Source organism: Lithobates pipiens, unplaced genomic scaffold (genome assembly GCF_037356315.1).
Source record: "Lithobates pipiens isolate NorthernLeopardFrog02 unplaced genomic scaffold, aLitPip1_a1.2 Scaffold_28, whole genome shotgun sequence".
Taxonomy (NCBI): domain Eukaryota; kingdom Metazoa; phylum Chordata; class Amphibia; order Anura; family Ranidae; genus Lithobates; species Lithobates pipiens.
Window position 1 is genome coordinate 18,032,639 of NW_027507789.1, and position 24,367 is coordinate 18,057,005.

The 24,367-nt window shown below is 45.3% G+C and overlaps 1 protein-coding gene across 6 annotated transcripts in view; it reads left to right on the forward strand.

Moving 5' to 3' along the window:
* Window positions 1-24,156, forward strand: part of STAU1 (staufen double-stranded RNA binding protein 1) — a 37,327-nt gene extending 13,171 nt beyond the window's left edge. The window contains exons 4-16 of one of the 6 annotated variants that reach the window (XM_077458796.1): window positions 2,458-2,526; window positions 5,716-5,872; window positions 8,575-8,713; window positions 8,796-8,961; window positions 9,439-9,537; window positions 10,747-10,959; window positions 11,048-11,191; window positions 11,286-11,429; window positions 12,901-12,976; window positions 19,774-20,093; window positions 20,307-20,429; window positions 20,555-20,640; window positions 23,677-24,156. In XM_077458796.1, the coding sequence (XP_077314922.1) occupies window positions 2,458-2,526; window positions 5,716-5,872; window positions 8,575-8,713; window positions 8,796-8,961; window positions 9,439-9,537; window positions 10,747-10,959; window positions 11,048-11,191; window positions 11,286-11,429; window positions 12,901-12,976; window positions 19,774-20,093; window positions 20,307-20,429; window positions 20,555-20,640; window positions 23,677-23,764 (1,824 nt within the window). In that variant the 3' untranslated portion in view covers window positions 23,765-24,156. Of the gene's footprint in view, window positions 1-2,457; window positions 2,527-5,715; window positions 5,873-8,574; window positions 8,714-8,795; window positions 8,962-9,438; window positions 9,538-10,746; window positions 10,960-11,047; window positions 11,192-11,285; window positions 11,430-12,900; window positions 12,977-19,773; window positions 20,094-20,306; window positions 20,430-20,554; window positions 20,645-23,676 lie in introns of those variants that run through there. The other 5 variants (XM_077458799.1, XM_077458800.1, XM_077458802.1 and 2 more) reach the window with 5 other exon arrangements.
* Window positions 24,157-24,367: the final 211 nt, after the last annotated feature.

Below are 24,367 nucleotides of genomic sequence, written 5' to 3' on the forward strand. Positions count from 1 at the left end.
TTGTGGGAGTGGATTTCAGTAGTTTGACAAAAAAAAAAACTAGGCAGGGCTGACACCACTCAATCCACAGTAATGCTTGACAACCCACAATAGAATACATTTTTTGGCAGGTCAGCGGGTATTTTTCTGTATTTGCAATGGGTAAAACACAGTAAATGTGCATGTACTGCAGAGATGTATGCCTAATTTAATGAATTTTGTTTTTGTTTCCCTGCTTTAAGTATTTGAAAAGTGGCGCTTGGCTGGGAAATGGGGTGGAGGGAGGCCTGTATATGTGAGAACTTGCTGTACAGTGAGTATAGAAAGGAAAATAATCACATTTTGCTGCTTTGCAGTCTGAAGGCACACAGTTTTGGTTTTATCCAGCTGCATTTACTTTTACCATCCAAGTGAAAAGATATAACACCAACATACTCAAAAACGGAAATCACTGAGATGGAAAAAGGATCACACCCCTTCCTCAATTCAGTTATAGCTAATCACCACCTCAATGGCACACAAAGCCATCTCACTTTCAACTATGATCAGCTGTGGTCATTTTGATTAGCTCAGCGTGAAAAGAGCTTTCCTAGAGCTTTTCAGTCGCTGATGGCGCAACTGAAGCAAACCATCAACTAGGGGTGGCAAGGTACTGTCAAAAGATCTCCTGGATAATGCTGTGGACAGGCACAAGTCAGGAGATGGATACAAAAAAAAGTAATTATCAATGCTTAGAACAGTGATGGTGAACCTTGGCACCCCAGATGTTTTGGAACTACATTTCCCATGATGCTCTACTACACTGTAGTGTGGATGAGCATCGTGGGAAATGTAGTTCCAAAACATCTGGGGTGCCAAGGTTCGCCATCACTGGCCTAGAAGCACAGCGAAGTCTATTAGGAAGTGGAAGGTATTTGGTACAACGGAGACATCAGGAAGTTGCTCCAAACTGGATGAAAGAGCCAGGAGAAAACTGGTCAGAGAGGCCACCAAGAGGCCTACAGCAACTCTGAAGAAGTTGCAGGAATTTGACAAAGAGTGATCATTGTGTGTATGTGGCTTGTATGGGAGGGATGCAAGAAAAATGTCGCTCCTCAAGAAAGGCCCGCACCTTGAAGATTCTGAGGCCACATGGAAAAAGGTATTCTGGTCAGATGAGACTAAAATGTTATTCGGCCTCAACACGAAAAGATATGCCTGGAGGAAATCCAATGCAGCGCACCATCCAAATAACACCATTCCTACAGTACTACAGTAAAGCATGGGGGGGGGGGGGGGGGGTGGTAATATCCTGTTATTGGGGTGGTGGTAATATCCTGTTATTGGGGGGGGGTGGTAATATCCAGTTATGGGGGGGGTGGTAATGTCCTATTAATTGGGGGGGTGGTAAAGTCCTTTTGAGGGGGTGGTAATATCTCTTTATGGGGGTGTTTCTCTGCAGCAGGGACTGGAGCACTTGTCAGGATAGAAGGAAAATGGATGTAGCAAAATGCCGTAAAATTTTTGCAGAGAATCTGCTGCCTTCTGCCAGAAAGTTGTCAATGGGAAGGTGGTTTACCTTCCAACATGACAATGACCCAAAGCACACGGCAACAATGGTTGAAGGAGAAAAAAGTGACTGTCCTTGCATGGCCTTGTCAGAGCCCAGACTTAAACCCCATTAAAAATCTGTGGAATGAGTTAAAGTCTACAGTCCGCAAGCGGTCGCCATCAAATTTAACTGAACTTGAGCCGTTCTGCAAAGAAGAGCGGGCAAATATTGCAAAGTCTAGATGTTCAAACAAATCCCAACAGACTAAAGGCTGGAATTAAAGGAAAAGGTGTTTCAACAATGTATTGGAAAAAGGATCACCCCCTTATGTCAACTCTGTGATTGTTTTTGGATTTTCTTTTTTCTCCTGACAGGTTGGTGTTATATCTTGGATGTTATCGGTTGCACTAGTAAATACAGCTGGATAAAACAAAAACTGTGTCTTCATTTCAGGCTGCAAAGCAACAATTTTTTTTTTTTTTTTTTTTTTAAAGGGGGAGGGGGGCGATTCTTTTCTATGCCCACTGAATGTGAATGTGTCATTCTGCTGGAAATTAACAACATTTTCCTTTGTTGGAATTCTAAAATTTCAATTTTAGGCACATGAGTGTGATATTCAAGCACCATAAATGTAACGTTCCGTGTGTTTGGGGATTGTATAACAGAGTCTGGTTTTGTATGGGAGTATTAGAGGAAGAGTTGTCTGGGGTGGGGTGGGGTGGAATAGAAGGGAATTGGTATACTATGGGGCTGATTGTACTATACATACACAGTTATGAAGGGGTATGATATAGAACTGATATAAAAAAATATAATTTTCCTTACACAGCCGTCAGCGGGTCCTGTGGGTATGTTAATTCTGTGGAGGGCGGGGGAGGGGGTGCCTGCTGTCGGTGAGATTTTGCAGTACTGATCATGACGGAGGGTTGTTCTCTCGCACCCCCCAGGTGATACGGCCAGGACGCTGGCAGGATTACAGCCTTCTTGAGAGAGTGGGAGAAGATCGCCCAAACCAAGTGGGTATCCGTCTCTTCTACTCGCTCTTCTATGACAATTTTTCTGTCCTGTTCTTTTGGGCCTTCTGTCCCCTCTTTACAAGAATCTGTTAGTAGTTGTCACCTCTCCTTCTTTTTTTTCCTTTGGGGGTCACCGTCTAGTCATTTTACTATACTCTAGACTCCATATTGGTCTCGTCATTTATGTGGAGCTGCTGTGGGTGGAGATGAGAAACGTAACCTTTTTATATGAAAACTCCAGTTAAGGGTCAAGAAAATGTAAATTTCTCTTAAAGTGGAAGTAAATCCTTCTATTGGTTTCAGCAAAGGAAGCCGCCATCTTGGCCTCTGATATTTAACTGACATGGTGTTGCACATGTGATCAATTATCACACCAGCCATTGGATGGTTTGACAGTTTGGTTGAGAGAAAATCCAATGTGACAGTTAAACGTAACTGTTTTTTTTTTTTAAACTGTTAAATCTATGGGTTTATTTCAGATTTAAAGTGGTGTAGCCACCAAAAAATTAAAAATAGTTAAAAATTCTTAAAAATAAATAATTGGAAAAAAAAATTTTTTCACTCACCTCTAAATGCCTGTTGCTAGCGGGTCCCTCGTAGTCTGCCTCCTTCATTGCCCGGGCTGGTGACATCACTTCCCCTCGCGCCGCACAGTCATCTTGGACCTGTCACGTGTCCCAGGTGACTGTGCGGCGTATCACGGCGCCCTGCGCCGCTCGCCCATGCGCAGTGGGTGCCCGGCTGTGAAGCCACAGCCGGGTGCCCACAGTACGAATGACGGCTCCGCAAGCGGAGCGGGGATCAAGGGGGGGCTTTGTTCCCCTGCATCTCTGGACCCTGGGACAGGTAAGTGTCCGATTATTAAGTCAGAAGCTGCAGTATTTGTAGCTGCTGACTTTTTTTTATTTTTTTTTTAGGGGGCACCCCACTTTTAAGTAAAAAAAGTCAACCATGGCATTGGTACTGAATTTGTAGACTGTCTCTCCAGAATTCTTGTTATGGAACTGGAGTTTAAAGGACACCTTAAAGTGGAAGTAAATCCATTGATTTAACAGTTTCAAAAATAGTGAAATTTCCGGCACATGCTGGGAATGTAACTGTCACATTGGTTGTGCTCTCAACCAAACTGTCAAACCATCACATGTGCAGCACCATAGCAGTTGAAGATTAAACAGAGGCCAAGATGGCAGCTTCCTGTGCTGAAAACGATAGGGGGGAGTTTACTTCCACTTTTAAAGTGGATTTACACCCTCCTAATCTTTCAGCCAAGGAAGCTGCCATATTGGCCTCCTGTTTGATCTGCAACAGCAATGGTGCTGCACATGTGATCAGTGATGACTTTACCCATTTTACAGTTTGGCACAAGCAGATGTGACGGTTAGCAATCCCAGCATGCCAGGAATGTTAAAAAATAAAAAAATAAAAACAAAAAAGTGTTAAACAGTTTAGTTCCGCTTTAACGCCCCTTTCACACTGCGCCGCCAAGAGCGTCAGCGTTAAAGCGGCGCTACCTTTAGCACCGTTTTAACGGGGCTATTCGGCCGCTAGCGGGGGCAGTTTTAAACCACACCCCCCCCCCCGCAAGCGGTTGAAAAGGGGTTAAATCCGCCCTCAAAAATGCCGGAGCAGCGTTTTATCTGCGATTATTGCAGCACTGCCCCATTGATTTCAATGGGGAGCAGCGGTGGAGGAGCGATGAGTTCACCGCTCCAAAGAAGCCGATGGCAGGACTTTTTCTGACGCCCTGCCAGCGCACCGCTCCAGTGGGAAAGCCCTCAGGCTTTCACACTGGAGTGAATGGAGCAGCTGTTTTATGGCGTTTTGCAGGCGCTATTTTTACACTATAGCACCTGCAAAACGCCCTCGGTGTGAAAGGGGTCTGACCCTAAGCGTCCATCCTCACCGAGCAGACTACTTCCCTTGTCCACCATGTGGCCCTGCCTAGTGCCTTCTCTTTCTCTGTAGGACCAAAATGCTGAATGGGCCCTCTAGCACACCCCCATTCATTCCCATAGCGGTTTGTACTCGTCGTGGGCCATCTGGAAGAATTTGTCCAACCAATGAATGAGGCCACAGCACAAGGGCCCATTCGGGGCTGTGGTCAGCAGAGGGTGTCGAAGCACCAGGCAGGGCCACCTGGTGAAGATCTTCAGATCAGGATAAGTATTTTTCTACGAGGGAATGGGGCTAAAGCTTAAATTATTGCAGATCTGTCACAACAGAAAACACCTGTTTAAGAAGCCTCAGATGGAAGCTGATTGTCCTAGGCAGAAAACTTGTTTTGGAGCAGTGACCTGTTGTAATGACGCAGAATATATTTTAAGGAAGTATGGCTAAAGCTCTTTTAAACCCTACTTTTCCTGTAGGTCACAGGAGTGTGCTTCGTTCTGTACTCCTGTGACCTGTTTTCAGCCAACCGCATGCTAAAGTCTGCTGTCGGCTATCATCACTCAGCCAATCCAGGCTCTGGAGAGATCCTGACTTTAATGTCAGGATCCGCCCAGAGACCTAGACCGACAGCTGAACCAGCCGCTCCCGCCCTCTCCACAGCCTGGCACTCTAGTGAGCACTGGAAGGTCAGAACAGAGCCAGTAACCGAGTCATCTGAGAACTGAGTGATCAGCAGTCTTTGATCACTCAGTTCTTGGTCTTATAGGCGGCAGATCGGATTGATGCTGCACCCACCTAGGGAAGTATGATTATTTTTTTCATATCCTGCACTATTCTATTTTAATTCGTAGCCCTGGGATTGAAGAATGGCAACTTCCACCAGAGGCTTTTTACACAGGTGTCTGGCTTTGTACCTGATTACTTTAGCAAAAACATTTTGAACATTTTTTCCTAGCAGAAGATCACTTCCTCTGATGAGGCTTACAGTGATTTCCACTATGTTGTTGGTAAACTTTTACAATTATGTGATCTCTCTCCACCTACATAGGTTCTCAGATGATGAGCGGCAACCATCTCTTTGATTCAGCACTAGCAGGTTTATGGGAAGGGGGTGGAGAGGGCTTTGCTTAGATGTCATTTGTCAGCTTTTCCTGTCACTGTGACAACCTGACTACTGTTTTTGGCCCCACCAAACACACTTTTCTGATTGGACTCTTCCTTTCTTGTTGTTGCCCTGTCTTGTCCTGTGCTGTCTATAGCTGCTCCCTCTAGTGGTGATGTTTGGTGCTTTCTCTGCAGACCTTCACCGTACAGCTCACATTGGGAGACCAGAACTGGGAGGCCGAAGGGACGAGTATTAAAAAAGCTCAACATGCTGCTGCCGCCAAAGCTTTGGAGGGGACTAAATACCCGAAACCTACTGCCCGCCCATCTCGCGGTGAGGGAAAAAACCCAGGTACAGGTTTATACCTCTATGGCATGTACACGTGTACGGTAGCGTGTCACGTGCAGCTGAATTGTGAAAGTAGCACAGGACAACACACGGCATTAAGGATTTCCCAGATGCTGCACACCGTACAAACCCGTCCGTCACAAAAGTAATAGCAGTCTCAGACTAACTCCTCCTAAGACGCACTGATGCGTTTTTGCCCATACAACTTAGTCATTGAGGACTCACATCAGCCATATAATTGTGAGAAAGATTTCAAAGAGCCAATTGTACAGTTTAGTGGTTGGTAACATCCCCCACCCTCCCACCACCTTCCACGTCTCTCTCGGGCTCTCCCGACCCACCGGCAGACCCGAGCTACCATCCAGCTGACCGAAGACCCATACAAAGCCAGAATCGGCTTTGATTGGGTCTCCGCTATGGTAACCTGGAAGTAATCACAGGGCATCACTTCTGGTTTACCTGGCTGTCATCGGTGGCATTTTTTTGCAAATATCTTTACCAATAAATACCAATTTTATTTATTTTTTTAAAGCCCCCCCGTGCTACCACGCAAAGGCGAAAGCGTGCGTCGGTCCCTCGTGCGCGTAAACAACGATCGTTCAAAACATGTGAGGAACGTCCGATCGTGGGCAGTAATTCTAGCACTAGACTTCCCCTGTAGCTTTAAAGTGGTAACCTGTAAAGGCTTTTAAAGCCTCGCCTATGGATAGTAAAAATTACTTTGTCGCTGTTGCATGTGCATGCTCAATTTTAAAGCTTGTTTGGTATCTATTTACTTGGTGTGACATCCTCCTTTTAGATTTTACAAAAAAATATTGGGGTATGTATTTTGTTTTTTGCATTAAAATTTTCAAAAGTGTCATATATATATATATATATATATATATATATATATATATAATATAATATAATATTGAAAATTTTTATGCAAACAAAAAACATAGAACCTGGTCCTTAAAGAGGAAGTACATCCTCTTCTTTTTTTTTTTTTTTCCCCCCCTGCAAAGTAAAAGCATAATGGGCTAATATGCATCACATACTAGCCCACCATGTGGCACTTACCTGCAAACGAAGCCTGTGTTGTTCCCGCTGGTGGCCGCATCCATCTTCGCCCCTCTTCCTTCCTCTGGACTCCGGCTCTGACTGGCCGAAGTCGGGAGCCATCAGTCACGGCACTTGCTAGTGAAGAAATGGCATGGAGTGCCGTTTCTTCACAGTGCATGCGCCGATGACGGTGTAAACGTATGTGGTAAATATCTCCTAAACCATACAGGTTTAGGAGATATTTACAGTACCTACAGGTAAGCCTTTTATTATAGGCTTACCTGTAGGTACAAATGGTGTAACTAGGTTTACAACCACTTTAAGTGGTTAATCTCACTGCTGATGGGTGGAGATTGCTGTAAAAACACAAATTCAGGCTGTTTGGGGGGGGGGGTCACTGCAACAGTGAAATAATCTATTGCAGTATGCACTGTGTGGATATATCACTGGGGATGATGTAGGTACCCCAAACATGCCTTGTGACCATTTCAGAGGCTGTGGGAACAGGGTAAATGGATGTTTCCCTGGTGGGTAAGGTATCTGGCTATTTACAGACCTAATACCCGCTACCAGGACCAGTTTCTGCCATTGTGATAGAGAATGTCAGGGGCATGCTGAGACTTGTAGAGGCGCTGGAAATCCTTCTCCCTGTCTGCTGATCTGATGTCTAGTAGACCAGGGATCAGGAGAGGCCTCTCTCAAGGCTGGGTGTATGTTGGTGTGTCCCAGACTTTGGTCCGCATGTAGCAGCACAATCCATCCCATAATATATTCATCCTGCAAGTCTTTTACTGCTCAAAAGGAAACAACGGTATCCTGCACTTTTAATCTGCTCACCAGTTCTGGTGCACAGCAGATCGCTCTTCAGAGAGAGAAAAGTTGGTGTGAACAAGTGCTAAAGCCCAACTCCAGCCCAAACATTTGACTTTGAGTTGTCTGTGCCTCTGTTGGGGGGACGATTCCTCCTCTCAGGGCAGGATGGGCACACAAACAAAATCCATATTCTACAGAGCAGGGAAAGGTTGGAACTTCTAGAAATCTCCCAATGGCTCATGGACCAAAATAAGAGTCTCAGAAATCAGCCATTTTAGTTTTTCCTGACATCTTGTTGTGAATTCTTCCTTTCTCCTGGCCATCTTTTGCACAACTTCTTGGGTTGCCTGCATGCTTTGCAGCTTGTTCTCTGCTGTTTACTTTAAATTTCTAAGGACTGCATATCCCATGGTATCTTCTGCCTGCATGCAGTCATTCCTGTGCTGACTCCTCCTCTCAGCACCTCTGTACTTCAAAAGGCAGGCTCTGTGAAATGTGTAGCACAGTAGTGCCTACTCACGGGGGGCATGCATGTCACAGAATTCTAGCACATACAGTGCATTCATAACGTATCCCAGTTAACAACCAGCCCATGTAGCTTTGCTGCTACAGATCGGCCACCCTGCGCAGAAGCGCCTATATATAAATTGAAATATAGTGTAGAAATTGATTCATTAATTAATTTAAGGATAAAGCTAGATGTCCTTTATCTGTTCTTTTCATTGAGCTCCAACTGCCTCATGCCACCTAGAGAGGTTTTCCACTGTGCTACTCATTCCTTCTGGCATGATTAATGTATTTTACACATTGTTTTGTGATGTTGTTTAATGTGTGTTTGTACTTCACAGACAGTATAACCCCCACTGTGGAACTGAATGCGCTGTGTATGAAACTGGGCCGCAAACCCACCTATAAACCCCTGGACCCTTATACAGGAATACGTTCCTCATACAGCTACAACATGCGGGGTGGAGGTTATTCCCCACGGTACGTCTTGGCGGGTTCTTCTCTGTATGTGCTAAGCAGACTGTTAGAGCAGCTTATAACACTTATTTCTCTTCTCCCCAAGGTACTTCTATCCATTCCCCATGGCTCCTATGCTGTACCAAGTCGAGCTTTGTATAGGCGGGCAACAGTTTCCTGGTAAAGGTAGAACGCGGCAGGCCGCCAAGCACGACGCAGCTGCTAAAGCTCTGAAGTTCTTACAGCATGAACCCTTACCCAGCAAACCCGAGGTAAGAGCTGTACTTTGTATAGGACGGGTGATCAATATAGTTTGTATACAAAAGGTGATCATATGTAATGAGATACATTATATATATATATATATATATATATATATAATGTATTACACATACACACATACATTTCATATATATATAAAAAATAAATGTATGTATATATGTGTAATTACATTATTTTTATATATATATGTGTGTGTGTGTGTGTATACCCCCACACACCCTGGTGCCCAAGTAGGCACACTAGAAAAGTGTCCACCCTTAACTCATCTACAGAGATTTCTGAGGACCTTGTGGGTTAAACAGGTTGAGGAGACCAGCTTGTACCATCCACATCAAGCAGAGCGTTCAATTTTGGCATCATGACACGTGTGCCAGCTGCTGGCTCAGTGAATAGTTTTTCTACTTTTCTGTGTATGTGTGTCCATCATATTTTTATTGTTTTTTTTTTTTTGTTTTTTTATTCGGCAGATGAATGGAAAAGCATCGGATGAAGAAAATCTAAACAAGTCAGAAATAAGCCAAGTGTTTGAAATTGCACTCAAAAGGAACTTACCTGTGAATTTTGAGGTGAGGCCTGGCTCTCCTGGAGGGAATGGCTGTGCGCTGTGGTGTACTGTCTTGCTTGGTCGGGTTCTGGGTGCGGGATCTCAGCCTGGGTCATGTTCTGCTCTATAACAATGTCTGCACTGGCCCAGGACGATGGAAAATCATACCTCTCAAATGCCCCTCAAACCTAGATCAGCATGTGAATAGTCTGGCTCAACAATGGGACCAGCTTGTCAGGCTCTAGTAGACTTCAACAAAATGGCAGCTGTCTACACACGCACACACCCACACCCTAACTCCTATTGTATGAATATGAGTAAAAGATGGATTCAGCTCCTGTTCTCTACCTGTAAAGAACTCGGACGCGGTTTGCCTTTTTTGAGGCTTGATCGTAGAGGCCTGAAAAGGATGAAATGCGTCAGTTCTGCACAGGTGGAGAACAGGAGCTGAAGCCATCTTTGCTCATTTTATTCACCTACAATAGGGGAGTCGGTGTCTGTGCAGATGGCTGTCATTTTGTTATCTGCACTGGGGTTAATTCTGAACTGAATCTGATTTACTAAATACAGTCTCCACAAAACCCATGCATAGATAGTATGGAGGTCATTGTGCCTGTGGGGAGGGGGAGAGCCATTTTTTGGAGCTAGGATGGTAGCATGTTGGATGCTGTTATAGTTCAGGGTCAGTATGGGGTTGGTGTCGTGGCACTGAAGTGGCTGCAGGGGACACTATGTAGCGAGTGTTGGGGCTGTTATGGGGTGCCTATTAGGGGGCTGGAGTGATGGGTATTTATGGGTCAGAGCACTGTAATGGTGGCGAGTTGTGTTCTTTTTTTACAACAACTGCTACATTGTTTTATTTCATTATTATAGTCAAGTTTGCATATTTGGCTGTTCCAAATCACATGACAAGTCAACCCCATTGCAGACAATGGAACCGTTCAAATTGCCACAACTCCAAAAAAGGTTCCTACACTACTTTTTTTTTTTTTTTTTTTTTTTTTATTATTATTTATTTATTTTTAGGATTTCAATGTGACTTGCATAGACTTCTGTTTAAATGAAGTTACAATGAAATCAGAGGTGCAAATCACATTGATTTGCGACTTTGTGCTACTTCAGTGTGATTTCAATCTCAAACCCACACTGGGTGTGAACCAGAAAAATAAGTTTTCGGAATTAGAGAAAAGTTCCAAGTCGCAGAACAATTGACATGACTGGTCTTTCTCAGGTGACCAAGGAGACAGGTCCTCCTCACATGAAGAGCTTTGCCACAAAGGTGTCCGTTGGAGAGTTTGTCGGGGAAGGAGAAGGGAAGAGTAAAAAGATTTCGAAGAAGAATGCCGCCATGGCCGTTCTTGCTGAGCTGAAGAAACTGCCTCCTCTTCCCACAGTAGAGAAAATGAAACCACGAATCAAAAAGAAAACTAAGTCCATTGTGAAGGTAAGAGGAATCGGCTCCCATACCCCCGCCCTCCATAGGGATTTCCTGCTCCAGAATGTGTCATTGATGGTCTTTCCTGGTCTTGTAGCTTCCTACCAGTCCGGAGTATGGGCAGGGCATGAACCCCATCAGTAGGCTAGCTCAGATACAACAAGCTAAGAAGGACAAAGAACCTGAATACAGCCTCATCACTGAACGAGGCCTACCACGGCGCCGGGAGTTTGTCATGCAGGTGTGTGTGGGACAGTCCACATTTTTAAAGATTGGGGTTTATTGCTGTGTTTGCAAACTTTATTTTGACCTTTCTGAATTACTCTTTTTGTCAGGTGAAAGTTGGGAATCAGACGGCAGAGGGAATGGGCACCAACAAGAAAGTGGCCAAACGCAAAGCTGCTGAGAACATGTTGGAGCTCCTGGGGTTTAAAGTTCCTCCAGCACCTGCCAAACCGGCCCTGAAGAATGACGAGAAGGTGAGTAAAACAGATGCCCAGCGTGCAAGGATAATATAGTGTATATAAAACATCCAAAAAATCTAATTTCTTTATGAATTTAGGCCAATATGTATTCTGCTAAATTTTTTTGGGTAAAAAAAATATCCCAATAAGCCTCTATTGATTTGCGTAAACTATGGGGGGGATATATATATATTTATATTTATTATATATCTTTATCTCTAGAGAGCGATAGATTTTTTATTTTTTTTTTTATTTTTTTTTTTTTTTTTACTAGTAATGGCAGCAATCAGCAACTTTATAGGACGACTGCGATGTTGTGTCGGACACTGACACTTTTGGGGACCAATGACACTATTATTATTCACGATTTATATAGCGCCAACAGTTTACGCAGTGCTTTACAACGTATAGGGGGGACAACACAATTACAGTACAATACAAAAGGTACAGGAGGTCGCTGCTCGTAGAGCTTACATTCTAAAGGGAAGGGGTGGTACAAAAGGTAATAGCTGCAGAGAATGATTTGATGGGGGCGGCTTGGGGACAGTTAGGTGGGTGTGGGATAGGCTTCCCTGAATAAATGAGTTTTTAGGGAACTCCTAAAGGTGGACAGGGTAGGGGCTGATCGGACAGACTGGGGCAGGGAGTTCCAGAGAATGGGAGAGGCTCTGGAGCAGTCTTGAAGGCAAGCATGAGAGGAGGTAACGAGGGAGCAGCTACAGAGCAGGAGGTCCTCGGAGGAGCGGAGGGGACGATTTGCACTAATGCACTGTACTAATAACACAGGCTGGGAAAGGGTTTACATTGGGGGCGATCAAAAGGTTAACTGTGTGCCTAGCACATGTGTTTGTGTACTGTGGGAGGTGCTTTCACTAGGAGACGTGGATCCATGTCCCTGCTTTGCAGGAACACCGTGTCCATGCCTCCCCTAGTGACAGAACGGTGATCTGCCTTGTTCACATAGATCGCCATTCTGCCTCTGTGCTGAATGATCGGCGGGTACCAGCAGACAGAGTCTTCAGTACCCGCTGTGTATAATCACATAAGGAGCGGGTCCCTGGCAGCGCGCATACGCGACCTACACCCGGAAGTGTCTGTTCACGTACTAGTTACATGATCCAGCACAGTACTGCCACCTTGCCATCAAGTAAATTATACAGGCAGCAAGGGGGTAACCTAAATGAAGTGTATGGATAGTTTGACATAATTCTTGTAACATATGTAATATATATGGTGATGCCACTTTTGTAATTTGTTTATAGCATAGAGATAAGTGATTTGACTTCTCCCTGGTGTAATGTATATCATTGGAGGTGAAAGACATTTGGATTTGAGAGTTACAGCCGACACGTCTCACCCTCCAGCTACTTCTTGCAGTGTTGCTACTACTAGATAGTCAGATGAACTGTGCTACATGTAGTGGGGTCTACCCTTACACACCCACAGTTCCAGCTGTGCACACTCTGCTCACTGTGTATGTTTTTAGGCTCCGATGAAGAAACCAGTGGACGGGCGGAAGGTGACATTCTTCGAGCCTGGATCTGGAGAGGAGACTACGAATAGTAAGTTGTTACCTCTCTGCTTCCTGGGTGTATGCTGGCAAATCTATTTTTGTTTTCCTTCTACCAATCACTGGAATATCTTAGCACCACACTGATTTTCCATAATCTTCAGCAGATCGGGACCAACACAGTGTATAGATAAAATGTTGCCATATCGGGATGGACACTGCTCTTCAGGGTCTAAAAATCCTCATATCAACACAGCTCTTTGAATTTGAGACCTCATGCTGATTTTTTTTTTTTTTTTTTTTTCCTCCTTTTTTTTTATTTTCCTTTTTGTCTTCAAGATAACATCATTAAATGTATTTCTTTCCATCGAGGGACACAAGAAGTTTTAAATTTCAGGCTCTACTGCCACCTACAAAGAGTCTGGACACTGGCAAAGAAAATAACCTGTAGAACAACCCAGGATAACCCCGCCCACTATTTCTCCAATTAAAACTATTCTCTACACCGCTGCTGGAGGCTCCTCCTCCGGGTTCTCAGTGATCTAGCACAGTTGTTTCAACCTAGCTTTAGACCGCTCCGCATTCAAACCTCGCTGGACTGGATGTTGTAGGGCTAGCCTGGAAGTGACCTGGTTTCCTTGAAGTGCTTTCTCTGTTAAATCCGCTATAGAGCGCTTTCCATGTCCAGGTTCTAAGGCATTACTTAGGTGTGCAGGGCACCTACAGATGGTGCCAACGTCTGGAGCCTTGGATCATGCTGTCCTTTGCCGTTAGTCTCTCCAAGGAAGCCTTCTTGGCTCCCTTGGGTGTGGCTTGGTCCTCTGCCCTTTCACCTTAGGTTTTTTGCACTGTCAGCTAGACTGTGGAAGAGACCACAAACGCACTCCTGCACCTTGTCCAGCAGATTCTGTATTTGATTTACCTATGACCTTAACCACTTTCAGACCGGACCAATTTGCTGGTCAAAGACCAGACCACTTTTTGCGATTCGGCACTGCGTCGCTTTAACTGACAATTGCGCGGTCGTGCGACGTGGCTCCCAAACAAAATTAACGTCCTATTTTTCCCACAAATAGAGCTTTCTTTTGGTGGTATTTGATCACCCCTGCGGTTTTTATTTTTTGCGCTATAAACAAAAATAGAGCGATAATTTTGAAAAAAACGCATTATTTTTTACTTTTTGTAATAATAAATATCCCCCAAAAATATATAAAAAAACATTTTTTTCCCTCAGTTTAGGCCGATACGTATTCTTCTACATATTTTTGGTAAAAAAAATCGCAATAAGCGATTATTGATTGGTTTGCGCAAAAGTTATAGCGTTTACAAAATAGGGATAGTTTTATAGCATTTTTATTAATAATTTTTTATTATTTATTTTTTTACTAGTAATGGCGGCGATCTGCGATTTTTATTGTGACTGCGACATTGCGGGGGACCCATCGGACATTTTTGACACATTTTTGGGACCATTGTCATTTATACAGTAATCACTGCTATATAAATGCAGTGATTCCTGTGTAAATGACACTGGCAGTGAAAGGGTTAACCAGTGGGTGGCAGTGTAGGGGTTAAGTGTTCCTAGGGGTGTGTTACTAACTGTGGGGGGGGGGGTTGGGCTTTCATTTAGTGTACACTGATCTCTGCTCCAATCACATGGAGCAGAGATCAGCGTCACTAGTTGCTAGGCAGAATGGAAAAATTTTGTTTATACAGCATTTCCTCCATTCGGCCGCTCCGTGAGACGATCGCGGCGATCGAGTCCGCGGGTCCCGCGACCGGACTCACGGGGGTCCCGACCAGCGCGGGAGCGCGCCGCCGGCGGCGCGCTCCTGATGGCACGGCGGCAACGAATATTGGACGTACATGTACGCCAATATGCCTGCCCGTGCCATTCTGTCGACGTACATCGTCGTGCGCTGGTCGGGAAGTGGTTAATGGCTTCAGAAACATCAACCGCAGACAATCTGATTCTGAGTTGCTTAAATGTGTGGTGAGCTTACCCCTGAGTAGTCAGTCTATTACTCCTGAATTCAAGTGAAGATCTTAAGGTCCAACCTGTTGCTTCTATCAGTGCTATCTCGAGCCTTGGATCTCTATTGATGCACTTACACTGGGTAGGGTTGAACTGAACTGTGCCAGAGTTTGATTATCCCCCCCTCCCATGCTGGTCTGCATACAAACTGGTCATTAAAGCGGAGCTCCACCCTAAAGTGGAGCTTCCGCTCATTGGAACCCTCCCCCCCTCCGGCGCCACAATTGGCACCTTTCAGGGGGGAGGGGGGTGCAGGTACCTGTACAGTACAGGTATCTGCACCCACTTCCGGCATAAATATCCGCAGAATCTACGCCCCTTTCCGCAGGTCCCCCGCTGTCTGCTGGGAAACACACGGATCCCAGAGACAGCGGGTCCATCCTTATTGCGCAGCGCGACTCGTGCATGTGCAGTAGGGAACCGGAAAATGAACCACTTCCTGATTCCCATACCCAAGATGGCCGTGGCAGCACCCAAGAGACGATCGAGAGATCGGGTGCGGGTGCGCTGGGCAGGTAAGTGTCCTTATTTTAAAAGTCAGCAGCTGCAGTATTTGTAGCTGCTGGCTTTTAAAAAAAAAACGGCGGAACTCCCGCTTTAACCACTTGGCACCTGTTGGACGTTATATGACGTCATTAGAGGTTCAGTGGCTATCTGGTATGAAGAAGTGTCCATACAGCAAGTGAGGGAAGATTATACAGCATACAGTACAGCTAACATGTTTCACACCTTTCCTGGTGCTTAATCATAGGGCTTTATGGATTTTCATAGTGCTTGCTTTATGGATTTTCGCATGTTTTTGATTCAATAAAGGTGATTTTATTGAATCACAATCCAGAAATTTCTTACCAGATCATCTGCTACATGCAAGGCCAGCACCCTCTGTTTGTGCAGTGGAGGTGGAACACATAAGGGTGACTACTTTTGAGCAGTGTACTATTTTACTCCCCCACCCCCACGGACATTCCCACCCTCTCTTCTGTGATGTTAGAAACCGGAATCAATGAGTATTTCAGCACTTCCGGTTTGTTTGTCAAGCTGCTACCGACTTGTACAGCATTTGATCAAACTGATCTCTGGCATACGGAGTCTGCCAAGTCCTCGAACAAGCCTTCCTTTACACAAAGGTGCTAGCATTCCAGATGTGTGGGTGAAGGAGGTGGTCTCCTGTTGGACAAGTGAGGTGTGCTTGGGACAAATCAGGTCAGTCTCTGGACTGGCTAATTTCATTGACACCAAAGACCAGGCTATCCCTGGTGGCTCCCCAAGCAGGGAAGTAGTCCTGGGTCATCGGCCGAGTCCCACCTTCTGATAGCCAATTTGCTTGAAGCTGAATGTTTATCTCTGCAGTGTTTGGCTAACCTACTGGAGGGTCATCCAATCCAGATTCAGTTGGACAATGCCACTGCGGTGGTGTACATAAGCCATCAGAGCGAAACCAGAAGTCTCGCTGTGGCAAGAAAGGTAGAACAGGCCCTGTCCTTTGCAGAACTGCATGTTTCAGCGTTTTCATTTGTGCACATAGTAAGGCATAAACAGTTGGCAGGCAGATTCCCGGGACAGTGATCCCTACAGTCAGACATATTCTAGGACCTGTGTCTCAGGAAGGAGATTCAGGATTTGGACCCCAAGGTCAACAACAAACTGGACAAGTTTGTACCCAAGTGTGCAGGCATCCCTGGGCGGAAGCATTAGATGCTCTGGTCGCTCTGTGGGATCAGTACACTCTGAGCTTCGTTTTCCTCCCCTGAAAGTTCTTCCTAATTTCCTCTGCAGGATATCCAAATGATTCCCATTACTCTGGATTGGATCAAGCGGATGTGGTAGGCCAACCTGATAAAGCACATGGTAGTTGCACTGTTGGCCCTGCCATACCATCTGGATCAATTGTTCCTAAAGGCCAATTTTACCATCCTGTTTCAAGGGACAGAGACTTCTCCATATCTGTAAATCCTATGAGGTTGAAATCTAGGAAGTCTGCTTTCCTACATGAAAGACATACTTTGTGTAAATCTCAGGACTGCCACCCAAGGAGTTTTTCCATGGGATGAAACTCTTCCTCCTTGCATCTGGGTTATGATTTTTTTTTAAATCAACAAGTTTTATTTTGTTTACAGTACATACATGTTATAGTGTACATTTCCAGGTATGGTACATATTATACAAAGCTTCAAATAAGTCTTATCTCCGTCTCAGATATTTGCTATCACATGTCCTATGCTTGAAATAAATGAAGTAAAGAGGTACCTCATGCCAATGTTTTGCGGTTTGCTTTATTACCCATGGGCTTGGTGGTCCACATGCCGTTGACTTTCCCGTGTGTGGTGCGAGAGTTAGGTTATGAACAAGTGTCTGACTCCTGCAGCCACCTATTTCAAATTGTATAGTATTTCTCAGGACATCCTCTATTGGTGTATAGAATTTTTTTTATATGGGAGGGTGTTGTTTATTTCCGCTTTCCAGTCTACATGGGTTATCACTTATACAGGCAGTCTCCCATGTGACTCCTCAATGGGATCTGAATCTGGCTTTCCCTGTACTTCAGAAACTTGAACCCATTATAAATGTTCCTCTCTCTATTCTCCCTGGCAGTTGTTTTTCCTGTGGCCAACACCTCTGCGAGGTGAATGTCTGAACTGGGTGGACTTATCATTCAAAGAACCCTTTCTGGCTTTGCTTAAGTACAAGATGGATTTGAGGTCCAGGATTTCCGTCTGACCTAATGGCCGGACTGACAGCTATTCTGTTGGATGGAACTTTTGTACTCCAGCAGCTCTTTGGTATCAAGTGGACTCTATTCTGATTTAAAGATTTTCATCTACAATTTGTTCTGGTGGACATCTATGATGCTGTTATCGGTACAAATCTGAGGATTTTATATCCTCATGAGTTTGATCTTTCTGATTCAATTCATGCTATTCGTGGAATTTGAGGTCTATTTATGTATCCATCTTATTAGCCCTCCTGTGGTCCACCTTTGTGAGCGTGCACTTTAGTCTGGGGACTCCGTTACTGGGATTCCATCTGCTGACCACCATTTTTGCTGGTTCAGATCATTGGTTAACATTAGCCAGCGGCCATTTTTGTTCATTCATATACCGTAAATACTCCTGAAGAAGCTGAACAAGCGAAACATGTAGAGTGGTATATTATGGAATGATCAGTTGTTTTATGGTTTCACCATTCTAGTGAAATTATGAACTGTATTTATTATGTTGATGATATTATTGTTTTTATTGTTTGTAAAAAAAAAAAAAATTTTAGTTTTGAGCATATTGCTTATGTGACCTTAATTAACTTTACAGTTTAGCACCTTAAAAGTCCCGGGGTTTTGTTTTAAAACTCCAGTGTCCTTCCTTGCTTTGTCTGACCTAATGTAGTTTCTGCCTTTCACTTCAATCAAGGCATTGTTCTCCTGTCCCTTATTTCAGTTCATTAAAAGGAAACTTCCATTCACTGTCTGCATGTGGTTCACGCAATGCGATTCTTTTTCAAGCACTGCTTCTTTCAGAAAGACTGATTCTGATGCAATCCGGAAGGGTGCATCAGCTTCAGTCTACCATCTCTAGGTGTCTCTGGCAGACCATCATTCAAGCTTTTGGCCTCAAGGACCAGGTCCCCCTCTTTCCTGTTAAAGCGGAGGTCCACCCTAAAATGGACCTCCGCTCATCGGAATCCCCCCCCCCCTCCGGCGCCACAATCGGCACCTTTCAGGGGGGAGGGGGGTGCAGTTACCTGGATAATCCAGGTAACTGCACCCACTTCCGGGCTAGCTCTCTGCGGAAAGGGGCGTACGTTTACGCCCCTTTCCGCAAGCGCCCGCCCCCTTCAGCAAGTGCCCCGCTGCCTGCTGGGAAACACACAGCTCCCAGAGGCAGCGGGGACCGTCCGGATTGCGCCGCGCGGCTCGCGCGTGCGCAGTAGGGAACCAGGAAAATGAAGCCGAAAGGCTCCATTTCCTGATTCCCATACCCAAGATGGCGGCGGCAGGACCCGACAGACGAGCGAGCAATCGGCTTCGGGTGCCGACATCGCAGGCGCGCTGGACGGGTAAGTGTCACTATTTAAAAGTCAGCAGCTGCAGTATTTGTAGCTGCTGGCTTTTAAAAAAAAAAAAAAAAAACGCGGAGTCCCGGTGGACTCCCGCTTTAAGGCTCATTCTACTAGAGCTGTGAGTGCCTCATAGGTATTTAAGAATCGGAATCTGTTTCCTAGAGTTGTAAGGCTACCCCTGATCTCCTGTACACACGTTCTACCACGTGGATGTGTGGGCCTCATCTTACGCCAGCTTCAGACATAGGGTCCTTCAGGCAGCTCTGAGAAATAGGCTCTTCTCTACCACTTCTGTATGAGTTTATTTGCTGTGTTGCCCAGCCCTAAGTTGGACTTCTTTTGGACATCCCAAAACTTTGTCCTTTCATGGACAAAGAATATAGGATTTTTGTACTCCTTGTAAAATCATTTTTACAGAGTCCATTGAGGGAAACCAGTCCCAGCCCTATGTTTATGATCATGCTCCTAGTTCCGGTTCACTACAAAACTGAGGCTTGCTGGTAGCAAGGGTGGTTATCCTGGCCTACAGTTTGTGTTTGCCAGTGTCCAATCCAGAAGCGGGCAACAGTATAATCCTGGCGTCGGGCTACCTGTGTCCCTCAGTGGACTCCAGGAAAAGGTTTTTATGGGGAGTATAAAAACATGTACTTGTGTATACAGTGTCTTCTGTAATTATAGAAAATTGATGAAATTTGTGATTTAATTGTGTAAACTGAGTTGTTCCATCAAAACAATGAGCATAAAAATTTTGTTTACTTCAGACAATAAAGAAGACGAGTTTCGAATGCCCTATCACAGCCATCAGCAGCTGCCAGCCGGAATTCTACCCATGGTACCTGAAGTAGCACAAGCTGTAGGGGCCAACCAAGGACTTCACACCAAAGAATTTAATAGAGTGGCTGCAAATCCCGCTGTGGCCACTGTAACCGCAATGATTGCACGAGAACTGCTATATGCCGGAACCTCCCCGACGGCAGACACAATTATGAAGAATAACCATGGCCCCGCCCACACGCTGCACGGTCCGCTCACTCGGCCCTCGGAACAGTTAGAGTACCTGTCCAGCGTGCAGGGAATTGAGGTGAGAACAGCCAGTCCCAGGGTTTTTTGGTATTTGCTGCCTCAAATGAAACGTGATTTGGATTCTGCGCTTTAGTAAGTGACAGAATGTGGTTTGTGCTGCTCTGATGTGGGATTTGGATACTGCAATTTAGTAAATGAGGGAATGCAATTGGACAATGCGTTTTTTGGTGAATGATGGAGCTGGTTTGATGTGTAACTTTTTGTTTTGCAGGTTGAATATAAAGACTTTCCAAAAAACAACAAAAACGAGTTTGTATCTCTAATAAATTGTTCCTTCCAACCGCCACTAATCAGCCACGGTGTGGGGAAAGAGGTGGAGTCCTGCCATGATATGGTAAGATGACTGCTGGCTCTGCAGAGGGGTGTGCAGTAGGCGGAGTCATGACGACATTCATTTATAGTGTTGGTTAAAGAAGAGCTGACATTTCATTTTTTTTTTTTTTTTTCTCTCTGCTTCAGGCTGCTTTGAATATCTTGAAGCTGCTCTCTGAGATGGACCAACAAAGTCCTGAGGTGCTGAGGACGGGGAATGGACCAATGTCTGTGTAAGTTCAGGAGCCGTTCTGCCCACATTGCTGCCCATCTACTGTATACACTGCTGACCACAGAGGTCCACCAATCACTCTTATACCCTGACAACCCAATAGATTTACCCATTCATATCCTAACCCTGCCGATCAGAGACCCAACAATTCCTATTTTACTCTGCCGATCAGAGACCCACTCATGCCTCTCCTACCCTGCTGACTACAGAGACCCACTCATGCCTCTCCTACCCTGCTGACTACAGAGACCCACTCATTCCTCTCCTACCCTGCTGACTACAGAGACCTACTCATTCCTCTCCTACCCTGTTGACTACAGAGACCCACTCATTCCTCTCCTACCCTGCTGACTACAGAGACCCACTCATTCCTCTCCTACCCTGCTGACTACAGAGACCCACTCATTCCTCTCCTACCCTGCTGACTACAGAGACCCACTCATTCCTCTCCTACCCTGCTGACTACAGAGACCCACTCATTCCTCTCCTACCCTGCTGACTACAGAGACCCACTCATTCCTCTCCTACCCTGCTGACTACAGAGACCTACTCATGCCTCTCCTACCCTGCTGACTACAGAGACCCACTCATTCCTCTCCTACCCTGCTGACTACAGAGACCCACTCATTCCTCTCCTACCCTGCTGACTACAGAGACCCACTCATGCCTCTCCTACCCTGCTGACTACAGAGACCTACTCATTCCTCTCCTACCCTGCTGACTACAGAGACCTACTCATTCCTCTCCTACCCTGCTGACTACAGAGACCTACTCATTCCTCTCCTACCCTGCTGACTACAGAGACCTACTCATTCCTCTCCTACCCTGCTGACTACAGAGACCTACTCATGCCTCTCCTACCCTGCTGACTACAGAGACCCATCCAATTCCTATCCTTCTGCTGACCTAAGACTTGGTTCTTCCTCTCTGACCCTGCTCACTTTAGAGACTTGGTAATTCCATTTCTACTCTCTGTATAGACTTGGTCATTGCTTTCCTACCCCGCTAACTGTATAGACTTTACTTGGTCATTCTTCTCCTACCCTGCTGACTATAGGGACCTGTCTATTCCTATCCTTCTGCTGACCTGAGACTTGGTCACTCCTCTCCTACCCTGCTGACTATGGAGACTTGGTCATTCCTCTCCTACCCTGCTGACTATAGTGACTTGGTCATTCCTCTCCTACCCTGCTGACTATAGTGACTTGGTCATTCCTCTCCTACCCTGCTGACTATAGTGACTTGGTCATTCCTCTCCTATGCTGATGAATATATAGGGACTTGGACATTCCGCTGCTATACTGCTAAATATAGGGACTTGGTCCTTCCTCTCTGCCCCTACTGACTATGGGGACTTGGCCATTCCACTCCTACCCTGCTAACTATAGGAACTGGGTCATTCCTCTCCTACCCTGCTGACTATAGTGACTTGGTCATTCCTCTCCTACCCTGCTGACTATAGTGACTTGGTCATTCCTCTCCTACCCTGCTGACTATAGTGACTTGGTCATTCCTCTCCTATCCTGATGAATATATAGGGACTTGGACATTCCGCTGCTATACTGCTAAATATAGGGACTTGGTCCTTCCTCTCTGCCCCTACTGACTATGGGGACTTGGCCATTCCACTCCTACTCTGCTAACTATAGGAACTGGGTCATTTCTCTCCTACCCTGCTGACTATAGTGACTTGGTCATTCTTCTCCTACCCTGCTGACTATAGGGACCTGTCTATTCCTATCCTTCTGCTGACCTGAGACTTGGTCACTCCTCTCCTACCCTGCTGACTATGGAGACTTGGTCATTCCTCTCCTACCCTGCTGACTATAGTGACTTGGTCATTCCTCTCCTACCCTGCTGACTATAGTGACTTGGTCATTCCTCTCCTACCCTGCTGACTATAGTGACTTGGTCATTCCTCTCCTATGCTGATGAATATATAGGGACTTGGACATTCCGCTGCTATACTGCTAAATATAGGGACTTGGTCCTTCCTCTCTGCCCCTACTGACTATGGGGACTTGGCCATTCCACTCCTACCCTGCTAACTATAGGAACTGGGTCATTCCTCTCCTACCCTGCTGACTATAGTGACTTGGTCATTCCTCTCCTACCCTGCTGACTATAGTGACTTGGTCATTCCTCTCCTACCCTGCTGACTATAGTGACTTGGTCATTCCTCTCCTATCCTGATGAATATATAGGGACTTGGACATTCCGCTGCTATACTGCTAAATATAGGGACTTGGTCCTTCCTCTCTGCCCCTACTGACTATGGGGACTTGGCCATTCCACTCCTACTCTGCTAACTATAGGAACTGGGTCATTTCTCTCCTACCCTGCTGACTATAGTGACTTGGTCATTCCTCTCCTACCCTGCTGACTATAGTGACTTGGTCATTCCTCTCCTACCCTGCTGACTATAGTGACTTGGTCATTCCTCTCCTACCCTGCTGACTATAGTGACTTGGTCATTCCTCTCCTACCCTGCTGACTATAGTGACTTGGTCATTCCTCTCCTATCCTGATGAATATATAGGGACTTGGACATTCCGCTGCTATACTGCTAAATATAGGGACTTGGTCCTTCCTCTCTGCCCCTACTGACTATGGGGACTGGGTCATTTCTCTCCTACCCTACTGACTATAGGGACTTGGTCAAGCCTCTGCTACCCAGCTGTCCACAGACCTGCCCATTCCTCTTTTATCCTGATGACCATAGAGACCCACTCATCTTTTTTTCTACCCTGCCAATCAGAGACCTGCCTATTTTGGACACCCACCAATCTCTCTCCTGCCCCACTGACCAGAGACTCGCCCATTGTTTTCCTTTCTTGCTGATCGGAGACCCACCCATTCCTGTCCTCCCGTACTGGTCATCCTTCCCCACCTTTAACCCTTTTGTTGGTTGCTGATCCCTCCAGCTGAATCTGCAGCCCTCTGATTAATGATCCACTATGTATATTGTAGAGATGGCATCTGGCCGTCATTATGTCCATCTAATGCTCTGTGTTGTCGCTCTCTCTTATCCCCTTAGGTGTGTCAAACCCGAAATGGAAAGTGACTCTCTCCTCAAACCAGCTAGCTCAAACACTTTGGGACAAACACTGGACAATACAGCCTGATGACCGCCGCAGACGGAACTCCAAAGCACCAGAGAAAATCAAAATTATTATTATTATTTTTTTTTTTTTTTCTGTTTTTGTACTTGAACCGCTGCGACGAGTCCCGTCTCCTCTTCCCACGTCTCTTTCCCGCCTGTAATTTCAAATGATGATTTTTATAGTTTTTGTATCGGTTCCATCACTTTTTGAAACATTTCATGAATTGATCATATCCTCACATGTAGTCATATATGGATGGATTGTTTTTTTTTTTTTTTCTTTCTTTTTTAATGAGGCATTAGTGGCAATGAAGTTTTTTTGTTTTCAGTTGTAAAATGCGCTACCACTAAATGCCAGTTCTGCCAGGTAGCGATGAACTAACCATTGTAGGAATAAATATCTGAATTTTTTTATTTTTTTTTATTTTATCATTAGCACTAGACAGTGTTCAATAATTTGAGTGTTTACTTTTGTGTTTGTATTAAGGAGTTTAACATGAAGTATGTGAAAGGTGTGCAGCCTATATCACTGCATCATAGGATATGATCCGACCGGCGTGCCACCAGCTCATTTGATTTTCTTTGTGTGCTTTATCCCGTGGATTTACATCTCCATGTTGGGCTG